This window comes from Sporothrix brasiliensis, assembly GCF_000820605.1.
Source record: "Sporothrix brasiliensis 5110 chromosome Unknown Cont20, whole genome shotgun sequence".
Classification (NCBI taxonomy): domain Eukaryota; kingdom Fungi; phylum Ascomycota; class Sordariomycetes; order Ophiostomatales; family Ophiostomataceae; genus Sporothrix; species Sporothrix brasiliensis.
This window is the reverse complement of record NW_024467139.1, coordinates 2,670,834-2,691,941: the sequence shown is the minus strand read 5'-3', so window position 1 is coordinate 2,691,941 and position 21,108 is coordinate 2,670,834. Positions and strand designations below refer to the sequence as shown.

Genomic DNA, 21,108 nt, shown 5'->3' with positions numbered 1-21,108 from the left:
CTCCTGCCAGCGTGTTGCCCAACAACCACAATCAGCCGCAGCGGTACCAGTACCTGCCATTCCCGCGCAGGTGCGTCGGGTGAGTATGGCCTATGCGGGTCTAGACTAGTCTGTTGTCGACGAGTTGATTTAGCTCGTCCAGTGCACACAGCCCTGGGGGATATGGAATGAAGCTGTAGACGGCGTCCACACACAGAGGAAGAGGTTATGGACGAGAGAACAGAACCCAGCGAGAAACGCAGAAAGTGGGAGGGCCGGCCTTCTCCAGAAGAAAGAGCAAAGCAGCCTCACTTATCAGTGCCTGGGAGTGTGGGCGAGGGCGAGAATAGAACGAGGGATATGTAAAGAGCGAGAGGACGCGTGCACATAGGAAAGTCGACACACAGGCGAGGTTAGCCCGGAACAAATGTTTCCCTCTCTTTCCAGCCCCCATTTCTCCCTGTCGCCTTTCCCCTTCTGCTCTTGTCGTATTCTTTCTCAAACAAAGGCGACGTTTCTCCTTTTCTCCTTTTCTCCTTTTCTCCTTTTTGTTTCTTTTCTTCTATATTACTGTGCCTGTTAATGAGCTCCCTTATTGGCCTCTGTTACTGGACTCTCTTACTCTCCTTACTTTCGCAGCTTCTGTTCCTTATGAATCCTCCGGCTCCAAACACTGCCGTCGAATAACCCCTCGAACATACGCTACACCTTGGACCGCCATCTGTTCAAATGTTCGGCTTTCACGGCCATCGGCAGATGCCACGCTCCGGCTCGGGCGCCGCCGCCTACAAGCGCGCCAGCCGCAAGGGCGCACCCCAGCGTTTTTACTGCCGCTTTCCCTCCTGTGGCAAGGCCTACACGCGCAATGAGCATCTCCAGCGCCACCAGCTAAACCGTAGGCTCCGGACTCTGTTTCTCACCTGCCATTACACTGGCCTTCTATACTCACACAGCACACACAGCAGACAACCCGAAAGATATCTTCGTGTGCGATGTCGTCGGCTGCAGCTGCATCTTTGTCCGCGCCGACCTTCTATTACGCCATAAGATGCGCCACTCTCGCCGCTCCTTCGTCTCGTGCACACAAAACCAGAGTTTTTCTGGTGGTGCTCAGTTGCCGCCCGCCGGGTCCCACCTTAACGGCCGTACAGCGGACGCCGTGTTGGACCGAGTATGTGAAACCACGACAGCAAGAGATGTGAGACGCGGCACCACTGAGAGAGCGGCTAGGCTTCAAACCTATTTACTGCCTTCTACAAACCCGTCGCTTGGCCAGCCCGACGTTATCATCCTGCCCACCTCTGAGTTAGGCTCGGTGGTGGGTAGCAACAACAACCAGTATGTGACTTCACATACCGTGCCATCCTTGTCGGAAGAATACCTATCCAGCACCTTTCCAGAGCGATGCGAGGCTTACAATTCGCCATCACCCGTCTTTCCGGAGTGCACCGGCTTGCCGTCACCACTAGTCAACCGTAGCAACAAATTGTACGATACCGTCATGACAAGTCAGGGTGTTCCCACGCCTACCGGGGAGGACACAGAACGCGCTGCTTTCGTCCTGTCCGATTATATGGAAAACAATCTGGGATAGTTTGAGCCGACACACATTAAGGATCTGACTCGCACTATTAGCAAGGTCTACGCAATAGAATATACATAACGCTGGGTCTAGACCTAGTGACGGCGATGTTATTTCCTTTTATTTTTTCTCGTTCATTTTATTTTCCTTTCTTTTATCTGTTTTTAATAATATATAATAATAACAATGTCTCTTTTTCTTCTTTTTCTCTCCTTCTTCTAATTTCTCACAAATACAACACGATCTGTAACTTTTACGTACTAACATAGTTTTCTCAATGTTTAATTAAAGCAGGCGCGAAATACAAATAAGAAAGAGCGTCCGTAGGCAACGGCGAGAAACTCCTACAAAAGAGGCGAGCTAAAAAGATTAGACAAAAAAAGTAATGCCAATCTGGTGAGATTATGGACATAACAGAAAACAATGCTAAAACGACTCTTCTCTTAAAGGAACCAAGGAACTAAATAAAAAAACGTATAAATTAAGCAGGTTCGTGATACCGTCCTTAAGGAGGATCGGGAGGCAACTGTTGTTACTGTTGATGGTCGCCATTCGAAAACTCGGCACGGGCCGCGACCGTTGCTTGTTGGGACTGGCTCTCCCACATGGAGGCGTACCGGCCCTTCATCGCAAGAAGTTCAGTGTGTGTTCCCCTTTCGATAATTGTGCCAGACTGGAGAACGATAATTTGATCGGCATGTGTGATAGTTGACAGACGGTGTCTAGAGTAAAACCAATGTTAGTATAAGTAAAGAATTAAAAAGCGGGAAATGGAAGGATTACAAACATACGCAATAATAAGGAGCGTGCGGTCTTGGCCGAGGCTTCCGCCACGGATAAGCTTTGCCTGAATCTGCTACTCGGTCTCGCTGTCCAGAGCCGACGTAGCCTCGTCGAGCATGATAACCTTCGGGTTCTTCAGGATGGCACGAGCAATCGCCACGCGCTACTTCTCACCGCCGCTCAAACACGTACCACGGTCACCGACCTTGGTTTCGTAACCTTTAACAAAGGAGAGAATACGGTCGTGGATGCTTGTAGCCCGGCATACCTTATACACCTCTTCGTTAGAGACGCCGGGGTTCGCGTACTTGAGGTTGTATATGATCGTTTCGTTAAACAAAATGGGGTCCTAGGGAACAACCTTAATATGGCGTCGGACGGAGTCTATAGTTAAGTCTTAGACATTTTGGTCGTTAATCTCGACTGTACCGCCCTTATAGTTGTAGTAACGGAATATAAAACGGAAGATTGTTGACTTTCCGTTACTAGACTCGTTAATAAAAATAGTCGTAGTACCCGGTAAGTATTCGAAGAAAAGATTATATAAAGTAATACGTTCTTTATAAAAGAACTTTATATTCGTTTAACGAATATAACCGTCGTATTTAAGTAACTCTTTCGTGTCCAGTCGGTTAATAACCGTAGGTTAAATCTTAAACAACTTTAAAAAACGCTCGTTTAAAATCAAGGCCTACTAAATAGTCCGGTAGAAAGAACTAAAGAACTAAAACGGCCCTTAAAGTTACCTTAAGTATATAATTAAAACGACAAAGTCGTCGATAAACCTTATACCTTAAGTAACCTCGATAGCTACAACTAAAAGCACGACCAAAATACCACACATAAAAACGAGTACTTAATAAATATTTATATTATTTATACCCTAAGTCACCTTCGCCTCGGTAACCTAAAAACTACGGACTAACTTTCGGTGTCGGTTAAACTCGAAGGCTTCTACGTTAAAATATTTAACCGTTTCGTAACTTATAATAGAGTCGTTTTTCACCGCTTCCTCTTCTTTATTTACGTTAACCATGTCACGCCGGAGGTCGACGTGAGTGGCGGCCATCTTTACAGTCATATAAAGGTAGAAAACGGTGATAACTACCGTAATCGTCGCGTAAATAAGGCCGAATCGAAGTAAGAAGTAGATAACGGCGACTAAAAGATCAATAAGCATAAGAAACACCTAAAAGGTGACCTGCTCTAAAAAAGAGTTGATAACGGCGCCCTTATTAAGGGCAGACAGGACCTCGTCAGTTCGCTTACCGAGGTGAAAGTCCAGAGACAACGAGTGAACGTGTTTAAAGGCCGCTGTGGTGAGAGCCAAGTACGAATACTAGGATACCGGGATCCAAAGCAAAGCACGCGTCGATCCCAACACGCCAGATTGTCCCTACAAGACCTTGTAAAAGATAAAGATCAAGATCTCAACCCACGGCATTCCCGTCCCAGCTTCAAAGGCATCGGTGATGTGGCCAATTTGGTTAGGAACCAAGAAGTTCACAATACGCTGAACAATGAGGATCAGGAAACATACGACAACGACGCGTTTCAACCTTGCTGAGTCCCTTGGCCAGAGATAAGGGAAGAATAATGAGTAACTGGTCAAGTATTCCCACCAAGTCTTGTGGGGAAGCTTTCGTGGCCGATAAAAGGCGGTCTCTTCGGCTGGTGAAGCGCCGGGCGTGGTACCGTCTACTAGGGTCTCGGAGGAGCTGCTAGAACCGTTGGCGGAGCTTTCTGTAGAATCCCTAGACGGTCTCTTGGTCGTTCCGTTGGCAGACCCGTTGGCCGGCCCGTCGGTCGCTCCTAAAAGTGGCATTGTCTCGTCCGACTGGGCTGTTTCTGAATCGTCGTCGTTTGACTTTTCGCGGACGTTGCTTCGTGAATATGCAATCAAGGTATGAACGCCAAGGAGGAACAGGAGAACGATAAGTCGGAACGCGTTAATCGAAATGTCGACATAGTCCCACGTATCAGGTCCGTAAGCGATCGTCCATACGCCTGGGACAATGTTGCGTAGAACTTGGTGGCGGTCAGTCAGGCGAATGACATTGACGGTAAAAATCGAGATTTCCAAAACCAGCGTAACGGCCCAGATCACAACGACAGGTCGATTCGGAGTCGGGTCACCTTCGAGGAGGTATATTGTGACGTAGAGGTGTATGAAGAGGCCGGAGACGTAGTAGACCTAGAGGTGGAAAACTGTGAGCCTTTATGAATATAAAAACACAAGGTAGGCCCCACCGTTTCTCGTAGCCGCGAGGAGGCGGCAAATTGCCTAGTTAGAAACAAATAGGTTATAACGGACGGAGGAAAGGGGCGGGTTAGTAATATATAAACGTCTCTTTACTACACCACCACCCGAACTGGGTCTTTGGATTTTTCGTGTCGTAGACGGTATACGAAATCACGCTGATACAGTCGGTGGTAAACGACGAGACGAGTAGGGTATAAAGGACCCCATAGATACGACTGGTGGCTTTGCTGATTTCGGGAGTGGGCGGGAAAGTGAAGGGGCCGGAATCCTACGATTTTCGACGCGTTAAGGGAAGTGGGCGGCCGTTAGGGCCGGCTGTCGTTGGTTGAATGAATTGAGTTGAGCGGCGAAGGTCAAAGATACTGTTGACTACAATGGTTACCACGAAGACTGCGAGCAACACAACGCTATACTAAAACTCGAGGCCGTAGACGATGGCCTCCGGCCAGGATCGGCTCACCGGCGGAGCCATGATGTTGGGCGGGTGTTGACAGGCCCTGAAAGAAGCTGGGGCCAGAGCAGAGTAGAGGGCGCGACGGGGAGCGATCAGCAACAGCGCAGAGACGCTGGAGACGAGATGTAAAGGTCCAGAGAAGTGGGATGGCAGGACGGAAGGGAGATTCTTACAAAATATAAGACCTCGAAACGAGATAAAAGAAAAAAGGTTCTTAAAGATAACACTTTAAGCGTGCGTAGAGGCGAAGTGGGATGTGGGAGAGATGGAAGGGAAGAGGAAGGAGGAGGGGAAGTCGAGGAAAGTGGGACATGAAAAGAAAAGAAAAAAATAAAAAGGTGCGACAACGAAGATAACGTAGGCGAGCGAGATATAACATAGAAGAAGAAACGAAAAAATAAATTAAGATAGGAAAATAGAAAGAATATGAGAAAATAATAAAAAAGAGGGGGAAAAGGGGAAGGAGAATAAGGAGAAAAGAGAATAAGATGCCCTCTAATTCTTTTCGTTTTCTTTTTCTAGTTTTCTTTTCTTATTCTTTTTTTTCTATTCTTTTTTCTTTCTATTCTTTTTTTATTATTTGTCTTACCACCGCCCCAATTCATCTCTTCCCCTCCTTTCCTTCTTACACTTTCCACCCGTTCCTCCTTTACAATAATTGACAGCGTTTACACAAGGCAGTAAGTAAGAATAAAAAAAAGCTGCATACAACCGCTAAAGCAGTGGCTCCCCAGAAACACTGCCCTAATGCACTTTGCCTGCCTCCTAGTGCTCCCTTCTGCGTCTTTTCGTGGTGTACTTTACTAATTTTGCACTTTCAGCTGTGTCATAGTATGCACATTCAGCTGTGTTACAACATGCACACGGCAATGACCATGGCCCCCGATGTTGTTGTTGGCGCAAACCAAGGCCGTGGCTGTTACGACACAACACGCGGACGGAAGCTAACACGGCCAAAAGAAATGCCAGACCTTCTATCAATTGCTCGGGCATAATATAGCTTTCCGTGGTCGGCTTCTTCTGAACGTCTCGGTTCCTTGACTGTCCAGTCGCCGCTGGTTCAGTCGCTGTTATCAGCATGGTTTCGTCGCACGCGGGAACTATGGCAAGAAAGACGGAAAGGAGTAATATGTATTGTATTTTATGTACTCTGCCCTGTTTCCCAGCAAAATATAAAGGCAACCTGCTCTTTATTAATTTCTTCCGTGACTAAATAGCTGGTGGAGAAGCCTTGGAAAGCGATTGTGTAGACGTACTTTGGGCGCTTGCCTTGACGGATTCACAATCCTGCCACGATCGATGAATGGTGGCTCGGCAGTGTCACCCGTGAGCTTTTGTGTTATACTGGATACACGCGCGTATATTTATCGTTGTGCTGAAAGAGGCGAAAGAAATAAACTTGGATTCAACACGGACGAGCTAGACACATTACCCAGGCCTGTCTTAAGTACATCTTGTCAAATATCCTGCTGCACGACATCTCTAAGCCTAAGCCTGGCGCGTTCTGGAAGGGGCAGGTCGGTGTCGGTGTCTTGATGCGACCTCTGCTCCTTTTTTCCCATCCTAGCCGGCAAACCCATCACGCTGGTTGCCAGATAGATGTTCACGAAAAGTCAATCCTCCATTGACTTTTTCAGACATAACCAATTCATAAATCGATGTGAGATAGGCTGGATCATGCTGTATTTGAAACTGGCCGGGCGAGGGAGTTATCGAGACGAGACTTTGGGTCATGAGGGACGCGAAGAAAGGATGTAGTTGCTTTGCACTTTGCTGAAAAAAAATAGCCCGATGCCTGGGGCTGGCCCAGCAAGAGAGGAAGCTATACGTTGTTCTGTCAGTGATGCCGTCAGAAATACATCCCGTGATGATAAACTACTTACAGATGGAAGGCGTTGTTACCCTCCCCTTTGACGGTAGTCCTTGAGTGTTGACCGAAGACCACGAATGCAGCAGCCATATTTATCGACTCTTCTTCGACGATTGTTTGGATCGTGGGTGGGAGGATATTGAAACTCGCTGGACCCTGTCCGCCATCAACCGAGGAATAAATCGACTGTGAACCAACGGGACAAACAACGAAATCGACAATGGGCAACGCCATTTTAGATGAGGCTGGACTTTGTCTAGATGTGTCGCGTGGGAAATAGGGCGATAACCGATATGAAAGACGGAGTAAAAAATAAAGAAGAAGAAAACAGACAGTTCATATTCCTCGGTCTAAAACAACTTTTAAAACCAGCCTACTGTAGCTACCTTCAAGAATATAACATTAGCCGAATTATAGCATGCATGTACCCGAGCTCTGGCGTTTGGCGCTTTCTGTGTTAGTGCCCTCTAAGCTTCGGCTGTACCCCGTGAACGTGTCAATGCGTCGTTGGGAGACGGCCCAAAGCGGACCTAGCAACTGTGGCATCTGGCCCCAGTGCGAGCGCGTACAGATTCAAAAAAAATGCTCAGTCGAATACAGCTATGTGCAAGTGCAGGTAAACGCCTTCTCCCCACCGCGCTATTTGCCGGGCACTGTCGATTTCTGGGAGAAACGGGCAACTAGCATCACAACTTCACTCGTACGGCCAAGCCGGGATACACTGCTTAAGGTCCTTTCCTGCTTTCTTTCCAGTTCGATCATCTGTTCTTTCCTGCGGCCCCTATCGTGCAACTCCTGCCTCCATTTTCGTAGACCCTACGCGACCCGGTCTGACCGAAACATCGTCGACCGCAGGAGAGTATTACTGTCCTTGACGGCGGAACTCGAGGAGGTCCAAGGGACATTACAGATGCGCGCCATCATCGGGAGGAAGAGCGGTCCTAAACCATTCGTGTTCTAAAGCGTCTTTGGCGGTGATACGCTGCTCAGGGTCGTAAATAAACATCCTGCATAGAAGGTCGGAAAACCCCGTATTGGGGATCATATCCTGTAGGTGTCAGTCAAGTAGAAAGGCCGCGGCAGGTGGCCTTAAAAACTTACTTCTACGCGCTTTATATCTCTAGAGAATGGGCTCTTTGACGGCACCGCAATGCCACAACCTGTGAATCTCCGTATCATGGCCAGATGCTCCCAGTCTCCTTTCCCGCCATCGCTTCTTTGAAAGAGCAAAGTTCCCTTGAAAAGTTCGGCAAGAACACAACCTACACTCCACACGTCGATTGCATACGACCAGCGCCGACCTAAGATAACTTCGGGAGCTCGATAGTAGCACGTCGTCACGAGCTTCGTACGTGTGTCTTTTTCGACAGCCGACGAGCCGAAATCAGCCAAGCGAATCTCAGTGCTGTACAGCACACGCCGTTGGTGTTGCCGCTTGTACACGAATGTCTGGTATGCGTCGTTGCATAAGAGTATGTTGTCCGGTTTTATGTTGGTGTGGATCATCGTCAATGTTTGTAGGACTGTCGGGTCAGAGGACTTTCCTGCTCCGGGGCTGTGTGGTCGCAGTGGACTTACAGGAGGTGGCCGCCAGCAGCTGGCGAGCAACACTCTGGATGTGGCTCATTGGAAAAGGCATCCCGCCGTTCTCTGTGAGAAATCGAGAGAGGCTTATGGGGCAGCAAGGCATGACGATGCAGTCAACACCGTCATGTCGAAAGTAGTCAAGCAAGCGGATACACTTGCCCTGCTTCTCTCCGTCGTTCTCTCGTAACCTTTGCAGCATCTTCCGCTCGTTTTTGGCCGCCTCGTCGCCCTTCGCAAAGAGTTTGATCGCGACAACGCGCCTCTTTCTCTTGGCCTCCACGACGATGCCAGATGCTCCCTGCCCTAGTTGCCGCGTAACTGTATCTAAGATGTTAACAAAATGTATGCCTGAATACAAAATGGCGAAGGGCCACAGACATCGGCCCAGAGTCGCCCCAATGCTCACGGTGGCAGAGGCACCCGTATGCTGCGTCGATGGAGCCGCAGCTTTCGATTCGCTGGAAGGGCCAACGAGCCTCGGATGTTTCGGCGGCTTCAATACCTGGTGGTCTGTGGTGTCCCGGGATCGTTTTCCAAGAGCGGATGACGATGCCGCCGGTGGACGAGACCGGCTTACTCGGTCCATCGAAGGACTTTGTTGAGGCGACAGGCCACTCTTCTTATAGTGTTTTGAATGGGGAAGATAGAAAGAGGGGGGGGGAACAAAAAAAAGAACAGATTTAATGACGGAGACTTCGACAAAGAAAAAAAATCAACTGGGCCGCGTGAGCTGTCTTGTCACGTGCTGGCCCAAGATCGCGAAGTGGCTGGGACGGAAGCGCCAGACTCGATCGCAGCTAGATGTAAAGGCCGTCTGGAGTCAATGGTCTGCTTTTCTGGTGCGCGAACGAGAGTATATGGATACAGTAAGACGAACACGCTTTTGCCTCGTCTTGTACTATAGACGGTGGGAAATTTGTTTAGGCGGGGATAAGCGCCGGGGCTGAGAAGCGATAGGACGGTTCTGTCTTTGATGATTTTTTTTCTTTTACCCTACCTAATTCTTCGCTTGTTGTCCGTTAATAGCTTTCTTCGAATTTCATTTCTTTTTTTTGCGACTTCCTTCTCCCCCCATTGGAAGATGGCGGGTGATGTTGAAATCGGTCACTTGGCCGGCGATAAAGAGGGCGTCATAATAATCCTCGGCGTGTGCCCGTAATACAACCTGACGACTAATGAGCATGCTTTAAGGAGAAAGTGAGGTTTTGTTAACCTTCGTGAGACGTCTCCCACGCACCAGAAAAGCCGCGTGATCCGCGCACCACAGTACGACAGTTACCGACCGAAGTTCTGGTGCGTGGGGCAGGCATTTGCGGGTCTTCTTATTTTTATTCGAGAGGTACTCTGAGAATTATTTTTCTTTCGAATAATTACAAATAATTATATCAAAAGAAAGTTATACCTTTATACTAATAAATCGAGAAAAATTCAAAGATCCCGAAACCGTATAATACTTGATTTTTATAAAATGTATCAAAACCAGGAATAAAAAACGAAAACGCGAAGAAGAAGGAGAAAAGAAAACAGTGACGGATTTTCCACCGTAATTGTGGGAGTGGATCGCTAGAAACACGCTAAAAAGCGACGCGCCCTGCCACATACGGAGTAGTACTATTTTGCGGGCGGTGGGACTGTCGGGGTACCAATGTCGACCTCATACTCGTGCCACGCCCCACCTCTTTCAAAACCCGAAAAGAGGTGGGGCGTGGCACGAGTACTCTCTTTTTTGTCTTGCATCCCGCCACGTTCTCGCCGGCCCTCACCTTGTCCATAGGTCCGCCGCTGAACTGTCGAGTATCGCTCGATCTACATACTACAGGGGTAATAAACGTTAAAAAGATACCTGATTGTTGACGTGTTTGCTTACTCTTGAAAAGAAACGCCCTGAAAGGCCTGAACTTCAGTACCCTTGCCCCTCCCCTGTCACGTATCTCCTTGGGGCCGAGAATAGGACTTTTTTAGTGTATGCGATTTTATTGGTCTAGACCACGGTCTTCGCCCCACTAGTACATGTATCTACATACAAATAGTGTGGGGTAGCAAGTACCTATTATTTGTCGCGTCGCGCTCACGATACCTGTCACGTGGTCCGTGCTCTGGGAGCGCGATGTAAACGAAAGTCGACAAAAAGCCGCTAAAAAAGTCCTATTCTCGGCCCTAAGGAGATACTCGCACTAACATTTATTACCCCTGTAGACCAAGTACTAGCTGCCGCACGGCCCGCGTTGGCTTGGGTCCTAAACACAACTATGTACTCCTGGGAATTTTTCAGCCATCTAACAAGACGTCCGAGGACTCCGTTGTCATGCCCGATAAGATAGTGAACGGATAAATCAGCAAGCGAATAGTTCTACATCTCCGAATTTTGTTGGCTGAAAAGCTAGTTAGCCGGCTCGACGACGATCTAAACAGACACGGACTGTCCTCTTCCCTGGCCCCTGCAAACATGCTAACGGACCGTCCCTCACGGCCTAGCGTCCGTGACCTTCTTGCAGTACAGTCGAGTACAGGTTTAAATACTACTCAGTCATACGAGTACTGTATGCACAGGTCCGTCCGTAGGTACAAATGTATTTTCCTGCTGCTATTGTATTTTTTTTAAACCGAAAATAGACTAAGGCCACGAGTGTCCCTCCCCCCTCAATCGTGCCTACTGCTGACACACACGGCGTTGCTTTATCCGTCTGTTAGAAACCAATAAAAAACTGCTTTCCAACAGACAGAAGTACAAGAGCAGCATAATAAAAGTTCCGCACTTTGTGAGGAGTGGTCTCGTTTATGTTTTGGAGTTGGTGGCTGAAAATAATAAGTCAGTTGCGACGAGGATCCAACAGAAGTCGGGCTGTATGCTTGGATGATGCTTGGAGGAAAATGGGAAGGGCCAGAGACCCCGAAAATGCCGTACATGCTCGACCAAGACGGCCCAGAGCGCATCCAGTGACAGTAGCATATCTTTTGGTGCGGATAAGTACAGGTTCGAAAAATACTAGGCATTCTAAAGACGCTGCTATTTGTTTGACCCCAGCGAGAAGAGACCAATGAAAGCTTTGCCCGGGATAGACCCACTGTTTCCGCCAATCACCAGTCTCCGTCATGACAGGCTGTGCACTAAATTAGTGTTGGGTGTGGGAGAGAATAAAATGAGTGATGTGCAAGGATGGTTGTACAGAGCAGCCGAGCGGCTCCAGTTCCATCCTCCTCATGCCTTCGTCGCTCCGCTCTTGGGGTTGATTCGCTGGGAAACCGACCAGCAGCCCACACACACCAATTCTCTCTCGACCGGCGTGTGAGTACGGCTACGACAAATCCTCGGTAAGTACAGACGTACAAAGGGCGGATTTTGCAAGAAGTGCGTGCACACCGAATTATGGAAGGGGGAAGGCTGATACGTGACTCTCTCTGAAGAGATAAACAAGAAGTGAAACGAAGGACCACGGAGACCATTACGCGAGACGAGAACCATATCCAAAACACCCGATGCCTTTTTGGTTTCTCATCCCACCCTCTATTTTCACTCAAAGCCGAGGCCAGACGTGTCCATTCCACAGAACAGGTTCATTGTGTAGCCGGTTTCTACATCGGTATGTTTTCTCATTACTTGATAATATCGTGGTAAGAGGCACTCAGCTCCGAGATGTGTGTCCTGTTTACCTGTTTGTTTGATCGAGGCAAAGAAGGCATTGACCATACCAATGACGACGAAAGAAGCCTAGCGCGGACCTCGCTTGTCTCAATCACAACAGTTCACCAATGAGGTGAATCCTCTAGACGCCAGGGAGCTGCAGGCCAAGGCGGTGTGGGTGAGGGGAATCACTTTCCCGTATCATAAACACGATACGATTAAGGCTGGGTACGATAAGCCCGAGACAGCCCCCCCGGCTCGTCACATTGTCCTCGTGTCCGTGGATAGTATCCGTGGGTTCCCGAAAACCATGATTTTGCGACTTTCGAAAGTCGCAAAATCATGGTTTTCGGGCGTGTCCGGATTAGTTTTGAGGCAGCCCCCGTTGTTCCTTCCATTCCCTACTTTTTTTTTATTTTACTATTGTTCGACATTCGAAGTTTTGCACTTCTGGACTTCTACGCTTATGGCTCTCGCAGCGCCCTCTCCATCTTTTTAATTTCAGACACTTTCTTTTTCTTTGCTTTGTCTTTCCTTTCTGTTTGCCAGGAAACTTTCCGAGTAAGTACATATATTCTACAAAGTTGTACACAACCCGAGCCTGAATGCCTTCCTGACCCCTATGTAGATATGGCGAATCGGAAAATCATCTTGGTTCAAAATAGTTCTTCCTGCAACAACGAACCATTTTGCATCGACGACATAAAAATCTTCGGGCCCAAAGCATTTGCGGAAGTTGTAAGACAACAAAAAATTATACAAACGGGGCGAGAGGTTTGCAACATAATCCTTTCCTCGGTACTGCCGCCAGACATCGCGCCTTTCGTTACAGAGTTCTTATTTTCCGGAACAGGCGGACTCACAAGAGAAGGCAAGGCTCTTTTATACAAGTGCACAGCTCTTCGACGGGTTCAGCAAGAATGGGACATAGAGAGCATTGGGCTCTACGGCTGGCACCGCCATGGTACCAGGTTCTGCGACGAACTGCGCGCTTTGTCAAAACGGTTCAAGTTGGCGGTAGTGGCTCCGCTGGCAAGGCGAGTTGTATACGACCGTGATGTCGAATGCGGGTCCGAGCTTCATCTGCCGCTACAATATTGCCATTTGGTGACAATTGGAGATAGCCAAGCGAACATTTCGCCGCTGGCAAGTATTGCCGATTTGCCGTCAGAAAAACGAGAAGACTACGAGGAGGACAAGCACGGTTTCTTGCAAAGATCGTTGGTCGGAAAACGCAAATGGCTACAAAACAAGGCGCTGAGTTTCAGAGCGCGACTTGACGAAAGCCCCATTGCCCAGGTCTCCGACCATAAGTTGGCCAAGGTACACATTAACCTTTTTCTACAGCACCTCGTGGAACAATCCAAGGCAAAGGTCCTGTTTCGAAAGGCAACGACGACAAAAAAAGGTCTTGCAGAAATCTATACCGTCAGCGACGAGGAATTGAGTTTCTTTGACTCCATCGCTGTGCCCTTCCGGCACAAGGGCTGGTGGTACGTGGCTGTCAGGCGTGACGTCCGGCGCGAACAATGGACTATCCTCGTTCTTTCCAAGAAGGCGCCTAGCCCGCCGATGTGGCCCACGGAGACGGAAGTGCTCGGACTCCCCGACTCTACACACGACAAGCTTGAGAGCAGCTTCCTTATGTTCCCTTGTCTACGAGCAATTCTAGCCGGTCTGCCCCAATTCAGCGTCGCGATACGTCAGCACCAGGTCTGTTGCAATACAAATGTGCCGACAGTAGTCGCAGAGGTCAAGGAGATAGTGGAAGCCGCTGTTTTAAGATCGCGCGGGGAGAAAGCCGGCGTGGAACACGACGCGGCCGCAGAGGAGACAGAGGAAGCGGCAGAAACACTCGCAGAGCAAGGTATGTTAACACGCCTGTCTCTCTTTTCGCTCCCAGTCTAACGTTATCTATCTTTCAGCTTCCGGCAGTTCGAGTCACCCATCTTCGAAGCAGAATGTATCCGGCCCCGACAACGCCCGGGCCGACGAGACTCGCGGCGCGGCAAGCCGAGACAACTACCTCGAGCTCGTCAAAGGAGTGCCGACCACGCATGACATCAACACGCTCGACGACGGCCAATGGTTGAACGACGTCATGGTCAATTTCGGCCTTCACGTCCTCGGTAAACGGCACTCTAAAAGAGTGTTCTTCTACAACACGTTCCTTATCGAGGCGTTACGGCACGAGAAGTCTTGCGCCGAGTGGACAAAGCGCGCGAGCCCTACCGAGTACGACTACATTGTCGTGCCGATCCACGACACCCTCCGTATACACTGGCTCGTCGCGATACTATGGCGCAGCTCCGTCGATGCCAACAGTTTCGAGCTCACTATTCTTGATCCGCTAGGTTCGAGCGGGCACGATTCGTACCGTACGGTCTTGAAGACGTATTTCTCCCCAACCAGCATTGTCGACCAACCTCCTGCTTGCGTGCCGCGGCAAAACAACGGCTGGAGTTGCGGCGACCATCTTCTCGGCAATGTTGGAAAATTTCTACGTGATCCGGACGAGTTTAAAAACGCCGTGGTCGAGGGAACCAGCTTGGACTGGAGATTGGACGAAGAAAGTCCGCGCGGCGCCCTCCGAATAGCGGCGGAGAAAGAAAGAAAGGCAAGCGAGGCGGCAGCCGAGTCAACGGAGGAGACCACGGAGGAGACCACGGAGGAGACCACGGAGGAGACCACGGAGGATTGTGTTGTTGTCGTTAACGGGGCCGGAACACCGTTGGATCTCGTCGACGCGACTTCTCAGATGAGCCCACAGTCCTTGTCTGTGGTTGGCGACGGAGCTACTCCCGCCGATGCCCCCACTGACAAGAGCACGGAAACGGGAGACAGCACCACAGCACCCCACACGCCGGTCGGCGCCACTTTTTCAGTCGGGCAAGATATCGACATACCAAGCACGCCAGGCTCAATCAACAATACGGACTTCGCGAGCCGCTTTAGCCCGACGGACGACGACACGCGCCTCACATCCCCCGAGCCGAGCCTATCCGGGGACGTAGCATCGACTCGAAGTGGGAAACGGTCGGCGTCCGTGGCCTTTGGCCCAACCACGCATCAGTCGCAAAAGCAGGCAGTACTAGACAAATCACTTGCTGCTTCGGAATTGGTGGCCGTCACGAAAGAAAGAGTGCCCACGAACGATGTGGTGATGGCCGGTGCTCCTATGGCGCCTCTGCTCCCTTCGGATGAACTACTCGAACAATTCCCGGCTACATGCGGCACGCCCCCCGCTGCGCCTTTCTGTATGAAGACGAATTTCTTTTGTTTCCTGCCCTTTACCCGGCCAACTAACACATTACGCTTAGTGCCTATCAGGTATGACAGTGCGGTTCAGCTGGGCTCACCCGGCACTTGTTCGCAACGGACGTCCGACTACGGTCCGCCGGACTCAGCAACATCTTCCGGCCCACTGCTGGAAAGAATCCCGGCGATCCAGCCCACTGTTGAACTGCCTGACGAGACGCACGAGTTCGCTCTGCCTACGAACAGCAACGTCCAGAACCAGAAGAAGATAATCGGTATGCTATCACAATTGCTTTCTTCCATCTCCTGCTTTGAATGCTGACAGGTGTGTAGAACAGATAGCCTGCGAGCTAAGAAAGCACATGCCGCCTGAGCTTTTCAAGTCTTGGATCTCAAGCCTCGCCGATGGTCCGGCATCGGGCCTTTACGGAACTCCAACTTCTCTTGACACAACCGCCCCAAGGACACCATCGCCCTCCACAAGACAATATTTTCCAACGCCTTCTGTCTCCCTGTATGGAGCGGAGTTGTCGCAGCTTAGCCCTGGAAGCGTCTGCACGCGGAATGGTGAAGCCGTGGAACTGTTCACCGGCACAGTAGGCGCTCCGGCACCAACCCGGAAAAACGCTTTTTCCGCCCTTTCCGGCGCGCTCCGGCCCGACTATCTTTGTTCTACCGCAGTTGATGGGCCCACTGGTGCCGTGGCCTACTTGCCGACTTCGCCGGTCAGGCCGAATACCAACGCCACTTCTAACATCTCTATACGAACTCACATAAACTTCGCCATCAATTTAGTTCCTTCAAATTTCCGGCCTGCTATCGAAGCTTTACAAAAGTGCGGAAACAACGCCAATTCTTTATACGATTACCTACCTCAGACGCCCGACAGAGGATGGCCTTGGTGTGTGTTCCGTCGCATCATCACTGGTCATGTTGGGCCCTCAGTTCGAAGCCGTGACAACCCTAAAAAGGATGTTTATTTCGTGGTGACAATTGACCATGAAGAGAACGCAGATACGCTGCTCGGGAAGTTGGAAGAGGAAAGTGGCTCCGATCAATGGAAAAGTAGCACTTTATTCCAAGGCTATGGATACTACAGTTGCATCGTCTCGAACAGAGACGGGTCTATGTTCCTATGTCTTGCTGTTGGATTTTTTGCCTACAACTTCGCGGAGTTTGCAGAGACTCTAACTAACAATGTATACTAATAGTTTTTTTAACATAACCTCCCTGTACATAAATTACTTGACCAGCACTAAATTCACAGCTGTGTGGTAATGCATCGTTTAAGTCCTCGTCTTCTGGGCATAGCCAGACTGTATGAGCAGCTATTTGCGCATAAAAGGCCTCCGCACTGTCCCATAGGTAAATACCCAATGAACTATACCAGGTGATCGTCGCATTTTCTGGAACAACAAAAACCATAGGCACGCCGCCATCAACCGATGTAAAATCTGTCGCCGTTAACGGCGGAATCCAGTTCCTCGTGTTTCTAGGCATCGCAGATCGTTACTAAAGAAAAAAGGGTACGTTAACATAAGACATAATGAGGCGACGACTGAGGAGCAATGCTATATCATACAACGTCTGTATTTGTCGTTTTCTTTTCTCGTTGATGCCTCAGCCTGATGCAACCTTTTCATATTGTTTCTAAGGAAGCGGCGATGCCTCCCGGCAGAGGAACGCTGGTGTGCCGATTTTTCGCGACAAGAAACGAGTATGCCGTTAAAAATGCGTCGCGAAGAATAGTTGAGGTGACTTCAAATAATACTGTTTGTTTTGTCTTGAAATATTTATTTTATGCTGGCGGTGGTATTTTCAAATGGCCCCATTAGGCCGCGGTTTTATCCGTGCTGCCTAACTTCGGCCATAATTTTTACTTAGAGCGGGGTACTGCGGGGTAAAATGAAGATAACCTTAAAAAGCAATCACTTTTTGCTACGTTTTGATTGAAGTTCGGCGAACTGTTGACGATGTTTTGTTGACAGTCGTTTTAGAAACAACGACGAGGCTCTTCCAGTTGCCAAACAAGGCTGCTCTGTTACACGAATAAATCTGCAGAAACAGTGGTCGCGTATGCAAGGCGCGAATCTGGCAACTGCCGCCCTGTTATGCACGGACAAAGCTTTACCGCATCCGGGCATGACACATTTGCCAGGTCCTGCACCCCCATCGCACACCGCTGCCAGACAGCGAAACCAATGAAACGCTTGGAGTGCGATGCATGGAACTGTTGGTGGCTGCTCACCTTGTCCCAATCCCCGGCGTTACTTCCACTCCCTTCGGCCAGAGCTTACGCACCCCACGTAATGTGTCAGGCGCTGGGCTGGTCCCAACGCTACCCCTAGGCCCCCGGTCTGCCCTCCGCCTAAACCCGTTTTACGGGACTGTGGGGACAATAGATACCTCTATCTTCACCCCCTATTTAAAGACTAACGGCTCACGTTGCCAGCCGCCTTGGTAGGGTGGGTGGCCGTGCGCGACACTTGTTAAAAGAAAAAACTCGACCTCTAAGACGTATCGGCTGCGTTTCCACATCGGGACGAAGTCAGCCCGGAAGACCGGGAAGCGCCCGGCAGGCCTGTGCTGGAAAAGGTGAATGCCCGAGACCTGTCTTTATCTTAACCCTTTACACAGCGGCGGAAGAGGCCCTTACCCATGTTCGTGATGTCTAATTATTAGCTTACTTCACACCAACCACAAAATCCGCCCGTAAATGCCCCCGCACACCTCTCGGACAGTCCGCAGCTACATCTACATTGGGCACTGCAAGTGGTTGCATGGCTGTATGTACCTGGGAGCCGATAATGGTCTCTTTTACGGGAACCGATACATACTTTGGCAATGTAGATGGGCTTTTTGGTCTTGGATTTGGGGGCTGCAACTACGGATCTTGTTATGACTAAACAGCCGGCAGGGCCGTTGACGCAGAGAAAGAGGAGGCGCGTAGACGACGGGGAGTAGCTTAGTACAGTGGACGAACGCAGGCTCAGCCCAGTGGAAAGAGGAAGAAAGTATCCTTTATGTAAGAGGCTCCCACCTCTGGACCTTGAAATCTCGTCTGCAGCTTATCTGCGCTTTTCCCTTGTCGCGCTCTCTGCTCTCTGCTCCGAGACGCCGCCTTCGCCCACCCCCCCCTCTCAGCGAGCCACCCCAATGGCCAGTGCCAAAGACGAATATCCATCGACAAGCCGATGCGTCGGACTCGACGACACCACTTTACGCGCTGTCGGGCCGATCCCAAAAGATCCCGCTACAGCCTGGGCGAGGCACGACCTCTTTGTCTTAGGTCGCGTAATTGACACGAAGGACCGCCGCGAGATCGAGAAAAGACGCAACGACGACGAGCCTCACATTTTCCGGGTTGTATCTTCGGAACACGGTTGCCAAGATGAGACGCCTGAAGAATCCATTCGCCAAACATTCCGACGGCGCAAGAAGGTATTACACGCCTCCCAGGGTATAAGAAACACGGGAAGCAACAAACATCTGGACACAGCCCCCACCAACACACTCAACCTACCCAAAATACCACCCGAGATCCTTAACATGATCGTCAGCTATACCTTGGAAGCGCCTCTCGATCTTTATATCCGGACGGACACGCGCCCGGAGGAGACGGCCTGGGAAAGATCAGGAAAGATCAGGGGTACATACGATAGACGGCACGAGTATACAACAAAGGACTATGATGAATGGTTACAGGGCCGGTACAAAAACAACATACCGCTCGCCCTCGTCTCTAAACACTTACGAAACACCGTGTCCCTCCTTGTCGCGAAAAACCGGAAGACCTTAAAGGATCGGATAGGACGGGCTCGGGTTACGTTTACGAGTTCGACGCTGGGCAATACAGGGAAAACTTCGCGTATCGAAGACCCAAAGTCGTGGATCCGTATCGGTACTGTCCTCCAAGGCATTTGGTACGATCTTGGCCCGAGGATTACTTCACGTATTACTCGTTTACAGTTCGCGGCTGTCTGGGACAAGGACCAAGACCGGCTGGTCACACCGCTTCGCGACATCGTTGGTTTCGTAGATGAGTTCGAGAGACTTAGAACGATTGCGATCCGCTGCCGGATTTTGTTTTCTGGTAAGAAGCCGACATACGTCGATCTTGTGAAGAAACCCTATAGAGCTGAGGGAATCTACGACGTCATCGTCGGCGAGATTGCAGCAGTCACGGCGGCGGCCATCGTGAACAGGAAGCACGACCGTTGTGGTATTGTGCCAGGCTGCTGCCTTGTCCCGAACTGTGAAACTCGCCGTAGTATGGCCGTAAGAGCCTGTCAACACGGCGTACCGAACATGGCAAACAAACCCATCAACTTTCGAGTTTTTCTCCTTCCCGTGTTACAAGGTCTTTTCAACTAGATGTGTGGATAGCTTCCTTTATTACAATACGATTATACTCATCTAAATATTTCAATCCATCTACGAGTTCTTTAGGCTAGACAAGGCCTGCGTGGAAGCGTGTCGGGCAAAGCTTTTTGGCGCGATGTGAAAGGAAGGGAGGCGGACGAAAAGAGAGACAGGGCCTAACCTCGAACTGGAATCTTTAGTCGAGCCTATGTGTTAGTTGATATATACGGGGTTTGATTTTATAAAAGAGTAGATGAGAAATACAAAAGACGTGGATTTTTATACTTTTATGTATTTCGCCGACATTCTAGCACAGTGGTTCAAGGGGAGGCATCTTACTAGGAGTTCGAGAGTGTCGTCTTGTGGACCTCGAAAGAAACTCAATTGAAACAAAGTAGTAAAGAAAAAATAAAAGCCTAAATCGTCATTTATTATCAAGCCATCGTCAACGTTTTTTCAACCAACGACTCCGCCGTTATTAAAGCATCCTTGATCTATTCTACCTTTTTATCACAATCTCTCCCACCAAGTACATCCCGTGACACTTTTCCCAACACTCGTCGCGCAGATTCGAATTACTACACGATTTGTTTCAAGTGGGACACGAGAGCCGACGAAGCCCCATTGTTGGCGGCGTTGTCTGTCTGAAGGTCGGGGCCGTGGAGGTCGAGGCGGCTTTGTCTCTCTAATGGTTATGATCTTCCCAGAGTGGTGCTTATAGTCTCGTACTCGTAACATGCGTCTTGCAGACCATTGTCGAGCTGAGTGAGAAGATTTTGGGTGTTCTCATGATATATTATGTCGGCACCCAGTCTGTCGATTTTTTCCTGCTGGCGAATTTTATCGAGCTGCTACAGTAAAAGCGGGATCGTATTGCCGAGTGTCTTCAGGCGCGTCACCATATCGGACTGGCGAGAACGGGGGCCGGGAGAGGCTTAGGATAAGAGACTACTTCGTCGAGAGAACCACAGTAACCTCCCTTATCGGCGGCGATATAATATTCCGCGTAGACGAACAGCTAATGCCATCCTATTCGTTGTTAACTAGTTAGGCGCTCTAGGCTGCGACCTGTATTAGAACTTGTAATAAACGGGTGGGGGTAAGGGGGGGAGAAACTATCCACTTATAAATGTTGGGTGAGAGGAAAAAAAAAAGACTTCTCCGGATGCAGCCTGGCAGACAAAGGCGCGCACAGCCATTCCCTCTGTCCTCCTTTCCCCTGCCTCCTTGTCAACTGGTTTTCCGCTTCCCTATCCTGTCAACTTTTCCACAGAATAAAGCCGTTTCGTCCCCTGGGATGGCCCTACTGTTGATTCGACATTCTTGGCTTATGATGGCCCAGCCCAGC

At 49.7% G+C, this 21,108-nt stretch overlaps 4 protein-coding genes across 4 annotated transcripts; 3 read left to right on the top strand and 1 right to left on the bottom strand.

The window, feature by feature from the left end:
* Positions 1-708: 708 nt before the first annotated feature.
* On the top strand, positions 709-1,573 carry SPBR_08999 (uncharacterized protein; the record flags this gene model as incomplete). The annotated part of the gene is made up of 3 exons (XM_040767125.1): positions 709-874; positions 942-1,150; positions 1,256-1,573. The coding sequence occupies 3 exons, from the start codon at positions 709-711 to the stop codon at positions 1,571-1,573; spliced, it is 693 nt and encodes a 230-aa protein (XP_040616725.1).
* Positions 1,574-3,740: 2,167 nt separating this feature from the next.
* Positions 3,741-9,104, bottom strand: SPBR_08963 (uncharacterized protein; the record flags this gene model as incomplete). Its single annotated transcript, XM_040767089.1, has 4 exons — positions 3,741-4,538; positions 8,198-8,454; positions 8,510-8,836; positions 8,897-9,104. 4 exons carry the CDS (start codon positions 9,102-9,104, stop codon positions 3,741-3,743), a joined length of 1,590 nt encoding a protein of 529 aa, XP_040616724.1.
* A 4,608-nt stretch (positions 9,105-13,712) lies between these two features.
* SPBR_06861 (uncharacterized protein) lies at positions 13,713-15,731 on the top strand (the record flags this gene model as incomplete). Its single annotated transcript, XM_040765117.1, has 4 exons — positions 13,713-14,007; positions 14,066-15,300; positions 15,490-15,673; positions 15,724-15,731. The coding sequence occupies 4 exons, from the start codon at positions 13,713-13,715 to the stop codon at positions 15,729-15,731; spliced, it is 1,722 nt and encodes a 573-aa protein (XP_040616723.1).
* A 2,823-nt stretch (positions 15,732-18,554) lies between these two features.
* On the top strand, positions 18,555-20,620 carry SPBR_08967 (uncharacterized protein; the record flags this gene model as incomplete). Its single annotated transcript, XM_040767093.1, has 2 exons — positions 18,555-19,676; positions 20,510-20,620. 2 exons carry the CDS (start codon positions 18,555-18,557, stop codon positions 20,618-20,620), a joined length of 1,233 nt encoding a protein of 410 aa, XP_040616722.1.
* Between the last annotated feature and the right edge of the window lie 488 nt (positions 20,621-21,108).